This window comes from Pelmatolapia mariae, linkage group LG4 (genome assembly GCF_036321145.2).
Source record: "Pelmatolapia mariae isolate MD_Pm_ZW linkage group LG4, Pm_UMD_F_2, whole genome shotgun sequence".
NCBI lineage: Eukaryota > Metazoa > Chordata > Actinopteri > Cichliformes > Cichlidae > Pelmatolapia > Pelmatolapia mariae.
Window position 1 is genome coordinate 806,979 of NC_086230.1, and position 23,447 is coordinate 830,425.

The following is a 23,447-nucleotide window of genomic DNA, read 5'->3' on the forward strand; positions in this document are numbered from 1 at the left end:
TGTGTGTAGGGTTTGCATTTTTTAAATAATTATATGTTAATCATCTTTATTGTGTTTTTCATTGATCAAAAAGAACAATTAACAGAAACTGATAGTTGTGATCATAACGCACACAAAAAACAGCAAAATCAATTACACGTCATTTCCAGGTTCATATTTTCTTCCTCATTTCTCCAGTAGCATCTTCATCAGCTGCCTCGTTTTTGGCCACTTCCTCATCAGAGAAGTTCATACTCCTGATAAAGTCCATAAATATCTCCATGTACATTTCAGAGTGTTTTTGCTCACCTTTCTAAACAGAAGTATTGATTGTCTATTGATTTTATTTTAATATTTGTGTACAGCGCTTTGTGACTGTCTGTCTGTGAAAAGCGCTTAATAAATAAAGTTTACTTACTTACTAAGTAATGTTTCTAATGGTGAGTTGGAGATAAGTTTAGATTTGCGTCTTAGCTCTGCTCACCTGTGGTCCCTGGTGTGTATTTAAGCCTGTTTTATTCCATCACTTGTTGCGATCCCTCAGTGTTGTGTGTCCTGTTTGATCAGTTCCTTATGCTCCTAGTACCTCCTTAGTTTACGCTTTGTGTATTTTGGCAAGCTCAGCAATAAGTTGTGAGTTTAATTCTGTTCTACATTTAGTAGAGGTAAGGTTACATTCCTGGGGCGTCAGATTTCAGCTAATGATACAGTTCTGTCTCCCAAACACACTGAAGCTAAACAGTTCACACCAAAACCACTTACCAACAAACAACTTGTGTCATTGTTGGAAATGTGCTTCTACTGTTGCGCTGCACCATCCATCAGAAGGAGGGATGCTGGCTATAGGATCATCTACCCATGAAGATAAGTGGTGTTGTTCTTGCATGATTTGTGTTACTAACCCAGGAAACACAACCTGAAAACCCTTTGGCCATGTCATGATAGACTTCACTGAACTCAACGCTTCTGAGTTTCCCTGATGGTCAGAGATGCCGCCGTCTCCCACCACCTGTGTGATGTAAAACCCGGTGATTGGGGCTAAACAGCTCAGGAGGAAGCACTGGCAAATGCTGGCAGCGACCCTCCTAAGTGCTACTCATCATGAATACCACGGTCAGAATTGGTGAGAGGGCCAACTGGATCCATGGCAGCTCCTGCAGGAGAATCCCATCATCACCAGCTGTTCCCTACAGAACAGCACCTGATACCTTTGAGTGCGCACTTATGCTGCTCAGGTACTGGTGTATCACAGGTCCCTGAGAATACACGTGCATGAGACGCATCCACACGGTGGTGTGGCCAACCCTGACCAGAGATCAGTGTTGGGGAGTAACGGAATACATGTACCGCCGTTACGTATTTAAAATACAAAATATGAGTAACTGTATTCCGTTACAGTTACCGTTTAAAAAGGTGGTATTTAGAATACAGTTACTTTGTTGAAATAAATGGATTACACGGCGGTACTTTCCTGTTTCATATTGTGGCGGGTCAGGACTGTTTGGGTTTTGTTTGACAGCTATGTTCTGTTGTTCCAGGCGGCAGCGTTACGGCTGCCATGGTTACAGGGTGACGCGCTCTCTCTGCGACTGTGTGTTTCCTGGGTGAGAGAGCGCCTTTTTGTTGTTGTTGTTGTGCTAAGCTAATAGGCAGAATGCTACAGGCATAGCCCTAAAGCATGTAACCTCATGGGCAGTGTAGTCCGTGCTGCAGGGAGAATGGACCCATTATGTGTCTGTGAGCGAGGGAGAGAGAAAAAGGAAAAGTACGAGCTGTCATCGAGCAGAAACGGGAGCTGGAAGCATGTAAATATAATAATAACCACTGCAGCCAAGAAGAGTGCCTGACGAGCCCAGCTGTAAGTAAGCTATTAAGACTCAACTGTACGCTGTGTTCGTGTTTTCCTCCGAAACAATAAGTTCCGTTGGAGCAGCCTTTCAACGCCTCTCTCTGTCTCTCGCTAGCAAAGTTGACCCAGACAACAAAGTAAAGCTATTTTTCGGCTACGAGCCCGACACGAACCCGACGTATTAGTCAGAGGTCCCTTTACTACGGTTCGGAGCCGCGGACCTTAAGTAATAGTAATAAATCACATTTCATGTAGTTGTAAAAAGCATGATAATATATTAAGTAATCCAAAGTATTCCGTTACGTTACTCTCATTGAGTAACGTAACGGAATACGTTACAGAATACATTTTGGGGCATGTATTCTGTAATCTGTAGTGGAATACATTTTAAAAGTAACCTTCCCAACACTGCCAGAGATGCACACAAACATGACTGGCAGGCTTGGCTGACATCAGTCCTCTGATGTGTTTTGTTATTGTTGTCATTCTTATGTCTGCTTGGTTCGACCTGTCTCCTGTGTCCTTCCCTACATTGCCATGGTTTTATTTTTTTTAAAGCAAACTATGTGGTTGTGCACACGTGTGTGTGTGTGTGACTGAATTCCTTCTTGCAAAAATAAAACTCTCAAAAGATAACTATCAGTTGACTTCTTTTATTTAATGCTCTAAATTTCCTCAACGATTCCTGTTACATGAATGAAGCTCAACTTTACTTTTACAGCCTGCAGGTGTTTTTGGCTAAGATGAGTTTGTTCACGGCTTCAGGTCTGTTTGTTTTTTAGCAGGTAACAGTTTTGCCTTCTGGGCTACAGGGTAGCTGTAGCTCAGGAGGTGGAGGCATGATACTGACCCCATGTTGCATCAATTGGAGTGTGAATACGTGTGAATGTCGACATTTTTCCCCTCAATAAAATGCTTTAATCATGTTATCACCCATCACTACTCACCAGTCACAAACCATGAGGCCCTGAGCACAAAGAGAAATTTAAGGTTGTCTTTGGTTTGGACACTTCAGGCCTCAACATGCTTTAAACAGAGAATTATTCTAAGGCTGGAACCCTCTTTTAAACCATCACAAGCACCACATCCTGCTTCTTTAAAGCACACTGACTTTAACATGTTAACAGCAACAACAACAGGAGACAGTCTGAAACAAAATAAATGAATTCATTAAAAATAAAACCAGAACTAAAAAAAACATTTCAAAAATGGTTTAAAAATGAGGATTTCTTTCAGGCCCGAGTTAAACTAGAGTGAACACTTTGTGAGATGTTCTTTGCTCAGGAGTCAGCAGGTGGTCTCTGAATGAATCCAAAGCACTGACAAACACATGGGAGCCTACAGACTTCTCACACAGAGACCCCGTCTACCACACATCAACCTGTTCTAGAAACATTTAGAAAATTCAGATCCTCACTGAATTTCCTTTTTAGCCGAGGACTTCAATTTCAGTAAACTCAAAGTGAAATTGAATCGACTGGGCTTGGTCTATGCCCTGGAAACCAATCATTGTGGGGCCTTGAGGCAACTGTTGGTGTGATTTGCCGCTTAACAAATAAAACTGAATCTTGACGTCTAATCCTTGCGTTTGATCAGTTTTGAATGTATCACACGAGCAGAAGAGCGCTGAAACAGCATGTGCTTTCAAATGTGTACACCAGCTGTTCTATATAGTTAGCAGCTATAACCAATCAGAGCTGAGCAACCCTCCAGCAGGTCCCACCTAAGGTCAGCGTCCGTGCTGATTGGTACGACTAACAGCAGCTCCTTGTGTTGCGGCTGCAGCAGGCGGAGCTCAGACACAAACTCAGGTCAGTGCTTACAAAGTGTTTCCAGTTCCAGGTTAGAGCCACAGTTTCACTGCACTCCGTCTCGCGTCTCTGTCGTTTAGGCCAAATTAAACAAATGAACATCAGGGGACAGCTGTAAACATGAAACCATGTGGCTGCTCGTCAGCCTGCTTTTCTCCCTTTTTACTGTAACTTACCTGTTTGGTTGTAAACATATTTTGTGTCTTTAGATCTTGCCATAAAGACAGTGATCAGGACAAGCACTGCTTGCCTTGTCAAATCTAACAATGGTACGTTTCAATTATGTCTAAAGTAAAGCAGCCAAAGCTCCTTGCCTGTCAGCGTGCATCCAGCCTTCACGCTGCCATCTTGTGGCCTCAGTTGGTCATTGTTGGTGCATCATTCTGTCACCTCCCAGCCCATTGTTCCTTCAGTGGGCTGGTTTCAGTCATTATGCAAATGTACTGTTTATAAGCTGAGACTGAAGAAGTCACTTGGATGACGACGAAACGTTTCTCCCACAAAACGCTACGTCCAGATGAACAGAATCAACTTTTGGAGATTTACTTACCTGGATGATTAAGCGTGCATCAAGACACTCTGTCACATCAACCTTTAGGTAGTGTACATACATGCCTGAGAATAAGGATTAGACCAGGGGTGTCAAACAAAAATACACAGTGGGCCAAAATTCAAAACTGGAACAAAGTCGCGGGCTAACATTAATATTTACTGAAAAAAAAAACTTCCTCCAGATATAAGAATGAATCTTTTCTTATGGACTCAAACAAGTTTTGCTGAAAAACTGAATATGGAACAAGCAAAGCTTAATACTAAACAATATATATATTAGCTGTATAATACCAGTAGGCCAGCTCTAATAGTAATTTGGTATGACTTTGCGGGCCAAATGTAATTAGGCTGCGGGCCAAATTTGGCCCGCGGGCCAGAGTTTGACACCTATGGATTAGACGACGAGAGGAGTATGGCCAGGAGATGAAAAGAGCAGAGCAAAGTCTTATTCAAAGGGACTTAAAGAGGCCCCCACACTGCTAGTTCAACCAAAGTCATCCTTACACTAAAATATCCAGAAGGTCAGCTGTGATGCCAGGTACCGCCATTTTTACTGCTTTCAGCAACAACAGCTGACTGTGGCCACAAGATGGCAGTAAAGTAAAGAATGGATGCAAACAGGCACAAAGTGATAAATGATGGAGAGAGCTCAGTTTGCTTGGCTTAATGTTAATGTGTCTTTGTACACATGGCACGTATCCTGATGGAGCACAACTGTCTAATGAAAAGTGTCATCAGACTGTGTCCTCACAAACACACTCATGCTTCTGTGTGACAATAATCACAATCAGGGTGGTGTCAGGGTGCAGGCCTGTCCTGATAACACTTCAACAACAGGCTTCAGTGACATGAGAAACTCAGAGACGACACACACACACACACGTAGTTGGTCCTGTTTGTCAGCTTTGTCTTTTTTAACTGTGTTGGAAAACACACACAGAGAATAAGTCATGTGACTTCACTGCTCCTTGCCAACACTGGCACAGACACACAAACAGTGACTGGCAGCAGCTTTCTTGTAGGTTTGTGACAGAGGAGCTGAGGTCAAACAGTAATAGTTTCATACCTGTAAGGAGTCTGATTTAAAAGACTTGCATGTATCATGATATGTTAGTCCTCATGTGGCCTCCTGTATTACTGCTGCAAAGAGTAACTGTGTCGTAAACACTTAGATGCCAGCTGTTTCACTCATTTCCCCCTAAGAGGAATGAGTCCCACATATGAGGCAAGTGTTCTGGCAGTTGGCTCCACCTCTCAGTGTGAAGCAGACGCTGAGTAACGCTGCAAACAGCGCAGTCACAGCGCAGTCACAGCGCAGTCACAGCGCACTACTGACAATCACTTCAGTGGAGCACGATCAGTGAGCTGAACATGACACGCCCACAAATCAAACTTTGACAACGCCTCATTTACTGATGGGTCACTCATTAGTTATTGACAGTGGTCATCCATCATCCCGATGGGAGTGGTCTCTTCCAAGCCCCGCCCCCTGCACAGTGTGAAATCGTTCTGGCAGCCCACACAGGTTTTTGTCACCTGTTGTATTTGAGGAAACTTTATTTGAGTTGAGTCAACACTGCAGGTGTAGATCTGATAAGACAAAGACAGTTAATGATATTTGTAAATGCACAGTTCTGTGATCAAATCGCCCAAAATCACATCAGCAAAACCTTTTTCAGCCAGTTTCTCAGTGTGCCTCGTGTCCCTTTGAAGCTTTGCAGCTCACAGTTACAAAAGTCTGTGCACAACACTTATTAACAGTGATTAACATTGTTTAAGTATTCTTTACTTATTCAACATTAGCAATTATCACAATTAGAAAGTACAAAAAAATACCCATGCTGACCCACACAGAATGTTCCCATTGTTCAAAAGTCTACAGTGTGGAACTGCTCATCCCCAAAAAGACAACAAGACTACTTTTACAACTGGTTAGCATGGACCAGTGGAGCCAGTTATTTGCAGGGACACGTACGGGATTGTGGCATTCGTGTTGTAAAGACACAGGAAGCTGGGAAACAGGAAGCCCCTTAAACAACATAAGACAGTCCAACAGATGCCTGCTTCTGCTTAAAAACCCCCCAAACCAAAAACACCACGTAGCAAAATAACACTTACCATTATACTGTGTGGAAAGTTAGAGCGACTGCAGCAAGCTTTAGGTCGGTGTGAGGGACACATGCGTTAGACTGGACACGTGAACTTTATACAAAACGAGAGCAGCCAGCAGAAACTAGCTGCACAGACTGCAGTAGGAATATGTCCCTGTGGTGAGGGGCGGCCTGCAACATGAAGATCTGATTAAGAGAAAAGGCAACATGGCCACCTCATCACCTGCAGTACAATACGCAACACTTAAGGTGATAATTCTATCGAGGAGAAAAAATCCTCTCTCTGTACCACTGAAGAAAACCCAGGGGCTCAACCCGCGCTGCAACATCTGCCATCAGTTTGAGAAAAGCCACTTTACATTTTTCCCTTAGTGTTCTCTTTAACCACTGTCAATGAGGCAGCATTCACAAATCACATGTTAGCATATGTGCAAGCATACGGGTCAAATCACTGGCAGTAAAATAAGGCTGAGGTCGACGGCCAGAGTTTTGCTTCTGAAGTACAACTCCGGCCGGTTTTGTGGCAAATAAAGGGGAAACCCGTTTGACTGGTGCAAGGGTAAGGTACACAAGTTCTGCACTGTATCAAATCACAGTAGTGGTTTAGAAATGGTGCCCTGAGAAACAGCACCAGTACTGTGGGTCATCCTAAACCCCGGACCAGCTTTCAACAAGCGGTGTGTTTGTGTCTGCACACTTAGTCAGCAGCACCCCGACATCTTTGAATAACTGTAACAGTCCAAATGTCAAAGTGTAAACCCCTATGAGATAGAAAAATGCATAGGTTAAAACAGTATGTTCATACAATAGAAAACAAAATGATTAGAAAAGTAGAAATCCACACCAAGGCACAGTGAAGAGCAAATTTACAACAACACCTTGGTAACAGTCACTGATATCGGGCTACATCACCCCCTCCTCCCCAGTGTGGGAGCAGGATACAGGGACACTATAAAGGATGCTCAGGAGTGTGGGCGTGGCCTGAGTGAGTGAGGACTACAGGTCAGTTACATGGGTCTAAGGGCTGGGCAGCAAGAACTCAGCCACATTGGGCTGTTATAAGTTACAGTGAACACGCTTGTTAAGCAAAGAAGCACAGGGGGGAGTGGGCATAGTAGTGGTCGCTTTAAGTTCAACAGTGAGGGGCAGAGCCAAATCCTGGGTGGGTGAAAGCAGTGACACTGTCCGCTCCTCCTATGGCTGCTGTTAAGAAAGGATCAGCTGCTTGAGGTTGTCGTGCAGGATGGTGTCCTTGACATCACGGAACACCAGCTGGATGTTTTCAGTGTTGATGGCTGTGGTGAAGTGGTGGTACAGAGGCTTCTGTTGCTGCTCTCGACGCTTTTTGCGAAAGCATTCCACCAGGAAGCACTGGACATCTGCCAAACTCATGGGGTCACCAGAGAACTCGGGGAAGTAGTCTTTGATGGACACTTGCTTCACCTTCTCCCCCAGCAGGTCCGTCTTGTTGAGGAACAGGATGATGGAGACACTGCTGAAGACTCGGTTGTTGACTATGGTCTCGAAGATGTTTAGTGACTCGCTCAGTCGGTTAGTCTGCCGGTCTTCCATGAGCACCTGGATGTGTTAGAACGCAGACATCTGGTATGAAAAGCAGCTTGATTCAACCATGTGGAGCAGAAGTAAAACAGCAGGATTTCTAGTAGCTTTCACCATCGCAGCAGCGTGCACTGTGACGGAGCCATGCTGAATGATGGTATCATGGGCATCGATCACTAAGCCTCTAAACTTCTAGGAAAATCAACTTTGATGTGGTTTTGGAAAGTTGAAGTCTAAAATATGATGTCCTGTTCTCAAACATTTTAATGACGATAAGCCAACCCACCAAATCTGAGCACAGGGTGAGTGAAGGCAGACTGTGGAGTCCAGCCAGAGCGCTGCAGGTTAGCTGAGCTCTACAGATGAATCAGTCTCTATGTTTGTCCACACCAGCTGCTGCCTCAATCGGTTCCTTCATGCATATCCTACTGGGGCATGCTATTTAACTGCATCACCCTGCATGGAGCTATTGCTGCCCTGCAAGCTGCTTTGCAACCCCCCTCTCCCAAACGCCTCCATTTATTGTTATACATACTCGTTATGTAATCAGCATCACTGCACACCACTGTTAGACTCAAAGCGGCTTCACCACTGAACAAAAAACATCTCTAAATGACATTAACCAAAGTAAACAAAGCAGGATACTTAGTGAAGTTTTCCATGAAAAACACCAGCAGACAGAACATTAGAGGGTTCAAGACAGGCTTTCCAATCAATCTGAATTCAGTAAGAATTACATTAAGCTCTTACATTAAGAGCTTTTAGCCAGGTTAGCATACTGAGCAACACTCTGCTTCCACATAACTCACCTGGTCGTACTCAGAGGAGGACACAAGGAAGAGGATGGATGTGACCGAGTCAAAACATTCAAACCAGCGCCGTCTCTCAGAGCGCTGCCCACCCACGTCCACCATTTTGAAAGGCACATTCCTAATCTCAAAATCATACTCGTGGATGCCCTTGGTGGGTTTTCTGGCCAGAAGGATGTCCTGCTGGCTGGGGAGGTAGTCCTGCAAGCAGATAAATGTTGCAGTGTTTTATGCTTTTGTCAAGATTTACATTAAAACGTTTAAATTCACTGTTAAAGTTGCACTGATCTACTTAAGAGTTACTTAAAAAAACACAACAAACAAAACAAACAACTGTTTTTAAAAGAAACTCACAGAGATCAGCTACCAAAAGAAAAGATGACCTCCATCCCAGTGTGCCAATCCTACAGTCCTAAGGTACTCGCTTTAAATTCTATGCATTGCTGTAGAGGCGCATCAACCAGGACAACCCACAGCATGCAGAGCCATGCAGAGCCATGCAGAGCCATGCAGAGCCATGCAGGGGCTGCCCAGCAGTGAGGTCTGATTATAGTGAACTCACTCCCTACTGATGAACAAATCACCCCCCATCCCCAGACTGTTGTTGCCCTGTGACACACATGCCAATAGGACTGAGGAGCTCCTCAAAGTACTCCCACCACTGTCCATACTCTCAGCACTCAGTGTCTCCCTTCAAAGTCGTCTGACGTTTCGCTGTCAGACATAAAAGGCTGCTCTGTGGCCCTTAAAGAACTTTTAGTTTTATTTATGCTCTTTATCTAAAAGACTACAAAGAACTTCTGATCTTTGCACGGCTCTGAACTGCAGGAATATCCAAAGAAAGTGGCTAAAGAAACACACTAACTAATGCCACACACCGAACCAGACCTGGAAAACACAACGTTCTGGGATTCACAGTTAATCTCTGAAAGCTAACGCAAAGAAAATATCACCAATAACCTCCCAGATGAGACCAGACAGATGTGTTTTCATAGTGCGGAAAAATCCCACAGCCTTCTCATGTCCTTAGATGTTGTCAGTGTTTGTTTTTCCACATTTGAAAACATGACCTTAAAAATCCAATTATGGCACATTTGGAAGTATAATCTGATGTTCTGCATTTCATTTACAGTTTTACTGCTATCAGCACATTCGATGCAGAATTACAGTGCATGAAAAACTCTTTGCCCCTCCTCATGATTTATGTTTGCATGTTCAGCTCATTGGACAGAGATGACACAAAAGGCAGTTTTTAAATAATGATTTCATTTTTTAAAGGGAAAAACTATCAAACCGACCTCGCCACGTGTGGGAAACAAAATCCAAAAAACAATCCACTCCCACTCCCTTATTAAATCATGAATTAACTGTAATGATGGAGGGAGGGATGGATGGGTGGAGGGATGGATGGGTGGAGGGAGGGAGGGATGGGTGGAGGGATGGATGGGTGGGTGGGTGGAGGGAGGGAGGGATGGGTGGATGGGTGGATGGATGGATGGGTGGAAGGAGGGGTGGAGGGATGGATGGCGCACTGCCGACACGGTCTCCCCACACAGAAAATCTGTGCTGCACACAAAAAAAAAATCCAGCCTGAATTGGAATTAAAGTAAATACATGTATTTGTTTTATTTCGCTGATTTTCAGTGCGCGGAGACTGTCAGCAGTGCACGATTGCTCACGTGCTCAGCTTAGAGGAAACGGTGGATGGATGGGTGGATGGATGGGTGGGTGGAGGGATGGATGGAGGGAAAGATGGATGGGTGGAGGGATGGATGGAGGGATGGGTGGATGGATGGATGGAGGGATGGGTGGATGGATGGATGGATGGATGGATGGGTGGGTGAAGGGAGGGATGGGTGGAGGGAGGATGGATGGGTGGAGGGAGGATGGATGGGTGGATGGATGGATGGGTGGAGGGAGGATGGATGGGTGGATGGATGGATGGGTGGATGGGTGGAGGGAGGGATGGATGGGTGAAGGGATGGATGGGTGGAGGGATGGAGGGAGGGATGGGTGAAGGGATGGATGGGTGGAGGGATGGAGGGAGGGATGGGTGGATAGTTTGAAACTGCTGAGTTAAGCTCTTAGCAGTTTTCAGTTTTTGGCTAAAATCGTCCACATGTCTGAGACTTTGTCCCTAAATGTGTAAAATAACACACTTGTTGTACCAGTGACAGTGCTTTTTCAGTTAAAGTTGTGTTACTACACTTTTATTCTGTTAGTGTGTGTTTGGGACTTACCGACTGTCCGAGCTTTTCCAAATTGTCCAGGAAATACTTGACTGACTCCCCCTGAAAGAGAAAGAGTGGAGATCCATGTCAGACGTGACACATGAGACCCTCCTCTGCATGGGAGGTAGTCGCATTAATGTCATTTACTTAATGGGACACCACCCATCCAATTCTTCCCAGCAGAAGAACAGACTTGGTCTGAGTACTCTACACTGACCAGCCACTTTGTTAGGCACACCTCGAGAGTACTGGGTTGGATGCCTTAAGTCTTTGTTTCCAGCAGTGTTCACAGTAGTATCCATGACTTGTCAGTGCATCTCAGAGGTGCTCGACTGCACAGGATCTGGTGACTATGAAGGCCATTTGAGTACAATGACCAGTTTGAGATGACCTGAGCTTTAAAACAATAGTGTGTTATACTGCTGGAAGCAGCAAGCAGAGGACGGGCATAAAGACAAGGGCATGGTCAGCAACAGCTCTCTAACATTTGCACTGATGCTCAGTTCCCCCACACCACTACACCACCAGTACAGCAGACTGGGTGAGAGAGTTTACACAGAACAAAAACAAAAACAGACCAACGGATCAAACCATGAGCTTCTGATGAGTAAGGTTACTCCAACCAGCTGTAGCTCAGGAAGTGGAGTAAGCTAGCACAACTACAGAGCTAACCTGAACAAAATCAAAGAGCTGGGGAACATCAGGACTTTAAGGACGTGTTAGAGGCAGGAAACATGGTCCAGCATAAGCTAGATAACAAGGTCAGAGCACAGTACTAATGAGAATGTAATCAGCTACCAGTTTAATCCATGTGGCAAAGAAGAAGCTCTGTGACATGTTTTCAAAGGCAGGCCTCTGAGTGTGAGCGTGTAGGCTCTGTGTGGGAGGGGTCAACACAAAGGAGCCACCAATCAGGATTCAGTAAGAGAAATCAGATGGCAGACTGTGATCGACAGAGATCTGAAGAGAAAAGTGAGACACAGTATTCCTCTGGATTACACTGGAGTGGATGTCCATGTAATGATAGCTCTGAACAAATGTCATAATCTGACTGAAACAAAGTGAAGTATATTCATATCAACCAAGACTGGACCCAACATGTTCACTGGGGCTGCAGCTACCCATTATTCAGACAGCCGACTAATCGCCTAATCTTTCTTTGACAGTCGATTATTTTAATAACTCATCTCTGTTTCCTGTGGCCAAGCCTCCTGTTCGAGGCTGCAGTGCCTCACACATGAATATCACCAAATTAGAACAAAGATCCAGAAAACGTGTGAATTTGACAATAAATGAAGAAGTCCTCGACGTTGGGTTGGAGGTTCACTGTTCAGCATGAACATTAATATTAATGTGAGGGAGGAAAAAGACCCACTAAGAGCCAGTGTAGCTGCTCCCGTTTACTGTGGAGCTTCACTCATGAAGTGAAAGGCCGTAAAGCAGCAGAAACATTACAGTCCAAACATCAGCGAGGTACCAACACAGCACAGTAAGGTCTCAGGTGTTTGTCGGTGCTGCAGTCGTGCTGTGGAGGAGGGAAGCTCCGCTCTGCACACTCTGTTTCTGGGGAATGCTTTCACATTTACTCTAATCTACGTTCCCATTTTCTTTTAGAAAAATACATTTAGCTGCTTTTAGACTCTGATGCATCCACAACAGGTTTTTATAGCCAAGCTCATGGATTATGGTGACGAATGGTTCCAGCCCTTATGTCACAGCTAAACATGTCAGAGAACAATCAACTGCAAATTTTTATTGAACAAAAATGTTTTTTGTTTTATGTTTAAACAGCAGCTTGAGCAGCTGAACAGTAGAAACTGTCCATGTAATGGGACTGCCTGGGAGTCAGAGCCAAAAAATAAAACAGTACCTGTATGGCCCAGTTCAGCCAGTGATGCTAAACCCAAACCATCACAGCTTTGTTGGTGTCTACCAAGCCCTGTTGTATCCTGCAGGTACGCAGCACTCAGACTGCATCTTTGTAGGTTTCCTCTCACATTACTGTCTCAAGCCATGGATCCATATTACTAAACACTGGAGCCCATCCCCTCTGACCCTGGGCGGGGGCACACTCAGGTCTCCTTCATCTATTCTCCCAGTCTTTATCTAAAAGCAAAGATGAACCATACAGCACCCTCAAACAGCAGGCAGTGGTTTCATCTGAGGTTGTGGGTGGCATCAGAAGAAAATGGTGGCTTTTGATTTCTATTGAAACTCCCATGAATAAGGATTCAGCTGTGTTTGTGTCATCCGGGGTAGATATGCAACAGTCAGCCTCACTGCAGAGACCGTGGCATGTGGAAACCTGAAAAACTGGAACTACCTGTTTTTTCCAACTGTATCGTGGGTTTGGTGGGTTGTTTGACTCAGTGAATGCAAACATCCTCTAACCCTTTCACCATAGTGGTCACTACAGTGGACAGCTATTCAAAGGCTGTTTGTTGTGTTTGTGTCAGTGTTGATGGTATACCTGCACATAAAGCACTACACTCTGATGTGTCGCTCCACACTCTGCCACCCACTGGTCCTTTAATGCTACTACAGATGTTTGACGTGTGTCATTGTAAGTATTGTTATTTAACCCTGTCATGCATGAATTATGACCTCAATCAGGATTTTTATTCATCTTTTCATGACTGAAGATGGATAAAAATACTAAAGAATAAAATCCAGACTGAGGTTGTCAGAATTCCTGCATGACAGGGTTAAATAATGATTTCATCTGAGTGTTTGGTGAGAATACCAGTTAAGGTTTTTTAGGTGTCACCTGACAGCTGACTGGACTTGAGCAGGTTCACTCACCAGCTGGAACTCCCTGCGCCGATCGTAGGCATTCTGGATGCCCTGGTCCGCCCACAGGGCCTTGATTGACGGCAGGTAGTGCTGAAAAACTTTGGGCTCCACCATGCCGTGACCGTGAGCCATCACCGACCGAGTGTCAAATGCCATCATAGTGTTTCCATGCCGCTGGTTGGACGGGTTACCCCATGGGATGTGCAGTTTCTCTCTAGCATCCACTAACACTCGAATGCCTGCAGACAGTGACAAAAACACATGAGCGATCTGTGTGCTGGGCCAGATGAAACATCTCTTTGTGGGCTCTAAGTTACAGCTTCATAACTGACTCATCTGCATATCACTTTTACAATTTGACTTATAAGATCACTAAACAGTGCAAATAGTGAAAAATACCACACCTATATCACAAAGACTGTCAGAACATACATGTATGAAAACATGTAAATGTATTTGTATACTTCATGACACAGTTTGGAACACAGTAATAACAGCAGTCATAAAGACAGGATGTTACTGTCTCTTTATGACATCTTATGGTCTGTGAGATTACAACGAGCAACATCTGCAAAGTTACACAAAAATCAGGGAGCTCACAGCTGTCAGTGAATGTATGAGAAAAGCATCTGGAACCGACCATGACACAGGTGCTGGGGAGGAAACAAAACCAGCAGCTCTGTGTAATAACCCCAGATTACTGATATAAGATCAACTCTTAGACCTTTGTTTGAAAAAGAAGACCAGAACACCAGTGGGGGAAATTGAAACGCTACTAACATGTGTGTCTGCATTTGCAAAGTTGCACAACAACAACACAGCAGCAGCAGTCCTAAATATCCTCCTGTTTTTCCTCATTTGATGATGATGAGTCAGGAGCAGCACTCCCCGTGCAGGCCCACACATGTCTGTGCTGCCAGTGTGCAGTTTTATGGCGATGCAATATGAAAGTATAGCGAGGCAGACTCAGTCTATTTGGAATCAGACAATAATGATGATAAACTTGATTGGTGCAGCTATCAGTGCCCGCTCTGACCATTGCTGAGCCAGGCTGATTATTACTAATAAACTGTGATACTTTGGTGACCATGGTTTCAGAAGCTGCCCTGACAGTGAAGCACATTTTTGTATTTGGGAAAACAACATTGGAGAGAGATGAATAAGATTAGAGGATGTTACACTGTTTAAGCTTCTGCATTACTGAGGTCCACATCTTTATTAATATCATTGTTCTGTTTTATTCTTCCGTACGTTTTGTGTGCTTAACTACTTCTGCAAATCAGGACTGTGCTCTTACTTTCATTTTTGTAACTTTTGATGAATTTTTCTTCAAACGAAGAGAGAAACTCCTCTTCAAAGCCACTCCACTTTGAAACTCAGCCCGTTCAGCAGACTTGGAGCAAGAGGAAAACTTTAAACAGCTCCTCGAACTATTAAGGTGTTATCTTAATATAATATCTTTAATGTTTTCAAACAGTGATAGTTTAAGTTTAATGAAGAATTTTGCGTGATGACATCACCTGCTCTAAAACCTGAGGCTGGACGATAATCTGCAAAAACACCTCTCTCTCTTTCACAGCCAAACATACATGTATAACATATATGCAGCTATGGCTGTCCTCACTAAGACAATGACCTTTATAAAAACACAGTGAATCACACGATTTAAACAAGGACACTGTCTACATCTGCATCCACAACAACGTTAGCTGTTCTCTGCTCCTGGGGCCATTGTTTCAGCGGTACAGACTCAAAAACACGTGTCGTTGTGCTCACACTGTTACAGGTTTCTCAGTGGGACCCACAGTGTGTGTGCTGTTTGTTTGTATCTCAGCAGGGATTTCCTGCCTAAGGATCACACACAGGCTGCTCCTGATTGGTCGATTCAGCACCTTCAGCCCAGTGACCGTATAAAAGAGAGACACTGATTCAGACTGCTCGACTGGCATAGAAACACAGAGGTGCATGTGTGTGTGTCAGAGGGGTGTTTACTACCTGCCACCAATCAGAAACCCTTTCACGATAAACTGTGTGTCAGATCAACTTTGACATGCAGCAATATTTTTGTCTTATTCTGTATTCTGGCGGTTTTATAGTAACAGGCGTCCATACCTCATGTGAATAATTCCCTGAGTTTCTGATCTCAGGCTGACAGATCAGGGTTTTGTTGGTTTCTCTTTTTTCTGATCTTATTTACATTTTCAACTTTAACATCCAGACTTTGTGTTTGTGACAGTGAGCCACAGTCAGCGTCCCTTTGGCCTTTCTGACTTCCTCCTCAGACATGATTGTTTCATTTATTTAACATCGTCACTACTTTCTACACTTCAGCTCAACAGACTGCAGACTGCAGGCAGCATGCACGAGCCCAGGGTTCACAATATGTAAGGTGGTAACAACAAGATCAGCAAGTACGCACGTTTCATATATCTGACTGTGATTCTGCATAAGCACAATGGTAGCAACATTTCTAGGTAGGATATGATGACTAGGGCCAACACTTTAAAAACATGTGGTAGAAATGGCAGAAAACTAAACTGGATGAACAATCATATATATCTATTCTTCTATGGACTGGGTATGCGCTACAAATGAAATGATTTGAAAATGATCGACCTACAGAGGACTAAATTCAAAGACATGGCCTCCATGTGCTACGAATGACACGATCGGGGCATCACTCAGGTCCATCCTGGTGCCGTTAAATGGCCTGAAACATATTTCTATAAGATCCAGGTGAGCGAGGGGGTCAATGGTATCAACTGCATCATTCTCCAGGAACTGCCTGATACTCCTGCCACGTGAAACTGGCTACTGCTGCACACAAGGAGGACCCACTGTACCAGCGTAGCTAACCGACAAAGGCTCCCATGATGCCATCCCGATACCTAATGCCAGTCAGGCCGCTGTTGCCTGGGCTGCAGAGGTTCAATGGATGTGCCTCCCTGCAACATCACTGACCCAACACCAAACCAGTCACGCTTAATGATGTTTCAGACCTTTCCACATCTGTCACACATGCTCAGGCTGAACCTGCTCTTATTATTATGTGAAAAGCACCGAGCACCAGTGGTGCAGCTTCCAGCTTTGTTATTCTATGGCAAATACCAGTCGGGCTCCAGTCACACCAGTGGGCTGCTGGAGATCATTTCAGCACCTGGGTGGAGTTCTCTTTTCTCCTCGTCTGTCCTCATATTGTGTATTTCCATTGTTCTACCTCTCCAATCTGTCTTCCCCATGTGATGTTTGTGTAATGTATGTATGATCAGAAGGGTAAGTTGGCGCTGGTTAGGCCGGCAGCCTTAACGCTTTATTGATCCTTTTGGATCAATAAAGTACAATCAATCAATCAATAAACAGTCATTTTGCTTCTTGTCTTTGTGTGTGCTGACGCTGCCTGAACTCTGCCCATGGTCCAAGTCCACCACAGGTACTGTGAAAAGAAAGAAAATGAGCTGCTGCACCTAAAATCTTTGAATGTTAGGGAATGTTGACACTTTATGTACATGACCTCTGTTTGACAGCGGTCACATTCAGAAGCATATAAGTCACATGTGCATATTGAACCATTATTAGCAGACTGAACATCTCTGGATCAGTAAAAACTCACATGTGCATTAAGTTAAGGGGGTGCCATAAACTCACTCTAATGAACTGTATGGCACACTGACCTGAACGTCATTGTGACGTTGTGCTAATGCTACCTGTTCCCCTCTGCGGGCCAAATTTCCTTGGTGAGATACTAACACCAAGTTGTTCTCCGATGCATCAGCTGGACAGTGGAGATGTGACAATGTCAGACAGAAAGCACTGTGTGAATGAAACCGGCTGTGTGAAGCCCTTTGAGTAAAGTCCATTTGCCATTTAGCACAATGTATGCTGTGGGGGCTCCCGGGTCCATACAAAGATGAAATCTGACACGTGGTGGTGGTCAGAACGGGACTTTTACAGAACCATCTGAAAGTAGTAGCACTGCAGACAGAGGGCACACCAAAATCAAGCATGCATTTTGTTTTTAAAAGGATAGATACTGAACTTTTTAATTCCGTCTTGGACGCATGTTCCTCATCTATTAATAACAAAGGCCAACGTAGGACCCAAGCAGCCCAAGTGCATCTACTCAGTTTATTAATATTCAGGTTTTTGGGGCTTTAACATACTCGTGAAATTTTGCACATGGGTGAGAGCCGGTGAAAATGTAAGTATTTTACTGGCTTTGAACACTGCTGATTTAAAAATGGCTCTAGAGCAGCACCAAAGCAAACGTTGATCATTCACCAGGAAATTGTAATTTGCCATCATTCACACATAGACTGTCCAATCCTGACCAACCTTCTCACGTGTGATGAGTCGACACCCCTGAACACATTTCAACTGCCATATTTAACAGTGGTCACAGCACCACCCAGTGGGAACAGGAAACGTCATGTTTTACACTTTGGGCTACAGTTTGAAGACGGGTTATGTCAGCAACCTCAACTTTATCCAGGAAAGCCTTCAGAGGTGGTCTTAGGTCACATTCAAAGCTGACTTTTCATCCGAGGCCATGACCCTGGCAGCGTGGAATCAGAGGGGGATTTGAGGGGCTTACAAAACCTGATTATGCCTGGCACACACCTCCTGTGTGATGAAGCCATTTATGTTTTATAGTCGCTGTCGTGGAATTGTGCACACTAGGGCTGCCACAAACGATTATTCTGATAGTCGACTAGTCACCGATTATTTTTGCGATTAGTCGACTAATCAGATCATCATCCATTGGATGTAAAACGTACAGCTTATTGCACCAGCAGCATCTGCTCTTATATAACTATCATTAGCTTACAGCTTTAAGTGTTTAAGGTATGTGCTAACTAAAAATAAAGACAAGATGATAGTTTATTGAATTTTAATGAAATTTGCAGATTGCTTTGGTGGAGTTTAATAAACTCAGCCGTCTGCTCCTTGCTATCTAAAATATATCAGAACACCGGAGTAAACTCTCGAGCATCTCACACTTCTGATAATCAGCTGTCTGCTTGGTGTTTATTCAGCTGTGTAAAAACTATAACTTTAATCTCAGCCAAACAGATTTACTCAGGAACAAATAAAATACTGAAAAAAGCCAAACAATAACATTTTTAAGTTATCTAAGTGACTTATATATCATGTTTAACCTGAGTAGCGAAAGACGGCGGTGGGTTTGAAAACGATTTGCCGGGAGTCCGGTGTTCTCAGCGGCTCTAGTGAGCCTTGAACCCCGGCTCGCTATCGAGCTGGTGGGTAACAGACGTCTCCGAAAACGTTGGAACACTTTTGAAAATATGTGGTGTCTTGATAAACTGAGCAGATATTTGAGGTTTACATTCTCGCCTGAAAATATGTTAAACGTTTATTTTGTGACCCAGAAAGAATAATAAGAGTAATATTAAAACTAACTAGCTGCCGCCATTGTTGGAAACTGAGCAGGGCCGCGCTATGAATTCTGGGACACAGCTTCTTCTTCTTCGGGGTTTAACAGCAGCTGGCATCCTTGTACACGCAGCGCTGCCATCTTCTGTTTCAGTCCGTTATTACACTCTTAAATCCTACTACTTATTCCTGCGTCTTTGTGATCTTACGAAGCTTCAAACGACGCGTCGACTATTAAATTAGTCGTCGACGATTTTGATAGTCGACGTAATCGTGGCAGCCCTATTGCACACTGTGTCCAAGCACCACCTACAAAATGTCAAAAAGCAGCCGCTGCACTACGTTTCATCTATGAGTCTGACATTTGGCAGCCTGTAAGACAACAAGGCGTAAAAAGTCTCAACTAAAAGAACCAACAACATGAAGTCAGCCATTTTTAACTGAATGTGTAATTTTGGTGATATTTTCAGATCTTCTATTTTTAGGAACTCCTCTGAGGGATTTGGTCAGATCAGTTATCTTCGTACAGTGTAAAGACAGTGGTGACGTTAAATTGCAAAGCGAGTTTTCGTGAAATCGTGTAATCATGGTGGGATTGACAAATTTCGCTATTTCGCCATCCAGGACGAAATACTAAACTCCATTATAAGAAAGTTGCTATAAGAAATCTAAAGGAATCCCTCCCAAACTTCATGGTGAGAGTTCCACCCTGAAAAGATTTATATGCCATCTGTCAGCAGTTGTTAGAGTGACGCCTGGTAGAAAGAGGAAATGTGCAGCAGGTCATAAGAATCCTTCAATCTTGATGAAACGTTAAGGAAGTAGGACAGCATTATTCTTTAAAGTAGGCTTAGTTAGTTAATGCTGTTTATTTCTGGAAATACCCTGAAATCAACGTATGATCTGCATCAACATGAAACACATGTGAAACCACAGGTTTGGAGCACGCTGAGCTCCAGTGCCTGCCACTGTGTCTCAAGTTTGACAAGTTTAAAGACCTCACTGAATAAAACCTCCACCTGTACGGGGCATAATTATGTCAGCTCAGCTAACAGTAACGTGATTGAAAGTATGGTGCTGTGATGAGCATAGTGCCACAGCAGAGACATGATCTGCCTCACTCTACCAGATGCCTTTGACTATTGTTTGCTCTGTAACTGTCGGTCACAGTTTGCTGTGCTTCTCCACAAACAGCTCGTTTTTTCCTTTCCTGTTAGGTTGCAGGTTGTGAGATTTCACTTATTCAACAATGTTTAAAGAGACGTGAATGGTCCTTTATATGTTTTAATTTATTCATCAATTATCTATAGAAAGTCCCAATGAATAACTTTTGCATCTGTTGCAACCTAAACTGCTGACTATTTTGGCCAACAATCAGAATCTGGACATAGATTTACTTCAATATTTGATTACAAAAAATGACTTACTACTTATATCCAAATTCAACAACAAAAACAAACTTCCATTTTCACTTATAAAATGTCATAAATATTATCAATCTGCGACTAGACATGTCTGTTAAGACCAGTTGAAATGTTGGCAAACATCCCCAGAAAGCATGAAAACCAGTTAAGCTGGAACAAAACCACAGCTCTCGCATGGGTGGCCCTGCAGTTCTTACAAAAACTTTCATGACAAACCACACAAGGCAACACTTCCCATAATACAGCATGCTCACGTCTGCACTTTTATTCCAAAGCAATGAAAAACTGGTCTGGTTCGCAAAAAGACATCGCTGCAGAGCGATTATGTAACACTTAGAGCAGGGGTGCCCAATCCCAGTCCTCGAGAGCTACCGTCCTGCAGCTTTTAGATGGATCCTTGTTCCGACACACCTGAATCAAATGAATGGCTTGTTATCAGGCATTTGCCAAACTTGATGGCATGCTGAAGAGGCAATCAAACCATTTGATTCAGCTGTGTTGGAGTAGGGATGCATCTAAAAGCTGCAGGACAGTAGCTCTCGAGGACTGGGATTGGGCACCCCTGACTTAGAGGCTTAAAAGTAATAAACAACACACCCAGTGCACTCTAAATAAACTGGTTCCCTTTTCCTCAACTTTGTCCATACACACGGACCAGTCTGCATGTTTTTCACTGAACAAGAGAGCAGAAATCACATGTAAATATCGGCGAAGCTTTTACTAATCACAAACGATAAAGCGCTGCATTCAGAACCACCATGCAAACACAAACAGCAGAGGCGTTTCTTGGTTACTCAACAAGCTAACCAGACTAGCTTGGTCGAGCACAGAAAATCGGCTGAACAGAAGCTAGCATGGCTCCCAACTTCCCACTGGCTACTCCTACAGCCCCATCACTACAAACGTCGGAACAAACCTGTTCCAATATGTGAAAAGCAGTCGGTATAATGTCGGCTTACCTTTAATAACATTACTAAAAATCGTAGCCCTGAATTCTTCTTTGGCCTTCTGATCGAAGTCCTGCCCATGAATAATACGCATTTGCTTGAGGAAAGTGGACTTGCCGCTTTCTCCCGCCCCGAGCAATAAGATCTTTACTAGCTTTTTAGCATGAGTCTTGTCTCGACGAATACACTTATCTATCTCTTTGGATTTCCGCAGCTGCTCTGCCTCGCCGCTTGTAAGGAGGCAGTTGGGGAAAAATGCAGATAAAACGGAGCGGGATGGCAGGAAATCCGCCATCTTTGAAACGACTTCATCGATATACAGAGGGTGGATGGGAGGGCTGAGTCCAGTGCTGCGTTCACGGTCCGTAGGAATCCTCCTCCGAACGACGTTTCGCTTGTGTGTTTCAGCTGACACTCAGTTTTGATTTAAAATGGACGTTTTCTGCAAATGATGCCCTTACTGGCACATTTTTCATGTAGACTAATTTACAATACAGCGCAAAAATCTTGAACAGTAATGTAATATAATTTCCAGAGGTGGGTGGTAAAGAAATACAAATACTTTGTTGCAGCTGTAAGCAAACTCAGAGACGTGGCAAGAATGAACTCAGAACTAACTCGTTAAACTTAAATCATCCTAATAATATCAAAACACTCGGAAAAGTACAAAATTAAATCAATAACTAAATAAACTTGATTCCTGTGTGGGCCATTGAGTCATAGGCTGTCTTGTAGTCAGTCCAGGCAGTGCACAGTTCAGTCTGGTATTGCAGTCTAGGACGACTGCTCGGTCTACCAGCAGCTCAGGTTTGGCCCCTCTGGTGTTTCTGCCTGTCCCTTTCTATGCCCCGCTCATGTATTGAGAGCCATGCGCCTGTTCATCTTAGCCGCTATGGTGCCTGACAGCTTCCATGTGGTATTGAGGCAGGTTATTGGTAGTTGGTCTGTTCTGGAGGTCCTTGGGTAACAGGACTGTGGCCTTCAGCTAGCCATTCTGGGTGTCCATTCCATTAGCAGCTGGGTCATTTGTGCTGCCAGATGCTCATGGAGTACCTGAACATCTGGGGTCTGGTGCTGCCTAACAAACAAACAAACAAACAAACAAACAAACAAACAAACAGACAGAACATGAAAACGGTAATAACTTTATTTTTCAATTATGTCTTTCACTTCCACTCTTCTGTTAATACCTATTAACACCTAATAAAGCATACTGTCAATGTGCTGAGCGGCGGGCAGGTTTAGGACCGAATATAAAGGAAGTAGCTCAAAGGGCAGATTTATTGTTGGTAAAACCAAGAGAAATACCAACAAGGCTGGAGAGGAGCCAGGAATGCAAACACTAATAACAGAAGAAGGGAGAACACAAAACAAGGGAACACTTTAGAATTGAAAGATGAATTAAAAAGAAATACCATACCATCTTTATTTATAAAGCACTTTAACATAAAACCAGAGTTCACAAAGTGCTGTTCATGCAAATAGCATAAGCAAAGTAAAAATAAAGTCAAAATAAGATAAAATAAGATACAATAAAATAAATAACTAAATAACTAAAATAAAATAAAACATGTTAAAACAAATTGAGTCAACCGCCTTAAACAGTGCCAAAGGCTTCAGCGAATAAATATTAGTGATGTGCGGATCGATACTGAAATATCGATTCCTCTGATACCAGTCATTTATGTTCTAGAATCGATTCTCATATTAAAATATCGATATTTTAGTAATTTAGGGTAAATTTGTAGTTTATCATTAACAGGAACACAGTGGAAAGAAGCTATATCATTTGCATCGTCTAAATTGGAAATAACTACTTTCTCTTCCACCTTTCATAGTCATGTGCGAAATACAGCTGTATAAATGTGTAGCAGTCCCTGGCGTGCACACTCACAACAATGGCTGAGCGTAAATGGAGTCATGTGTGGACACATTTTACCTCCACAAACAGCCAAGACGCGGTTTGCGATACATGTGGCAAGAAAGTGAG

At 43.5% G+C, this 23,447-nt stretch overlaps 1 protein-coding gene across 1 annotated transcript; it reads right to left on the reverse strand.

Annotated features, from left to right (window-relative positions):
* Nucleotides 1-2,206: 2,206 nt before the first annotated feature.
* Nucleotides 2,207-21,766, reverse strand: LOC134625761 (guanine nucleotide-binding protein subunit alpha-13-like). The gene is made up of 5 exons (XM_063471028.1): nt 21,470-21,766; nt 13,705-13,934; nt 10,912-10,962; nt 8,672-8,872; nt 2,207-7,880 (listed from the first exon to the last, which is right to left on the reverse strand). The coding sequence occupies exons 1-5, from the start codon at nt 21,750-21,752 to the stop codon at nt 7,509-7,511; spliced, it is 1,137 nt and encodes a 378-aa protein (XP_063327098.1). The 5' UTR covers nt 21,753-21,766; the 3' UTR covers nt 2,207-7,508.
* Between the last annotated feature and the right edge of the window lie 1,681 nt (nt 21,767-23,447).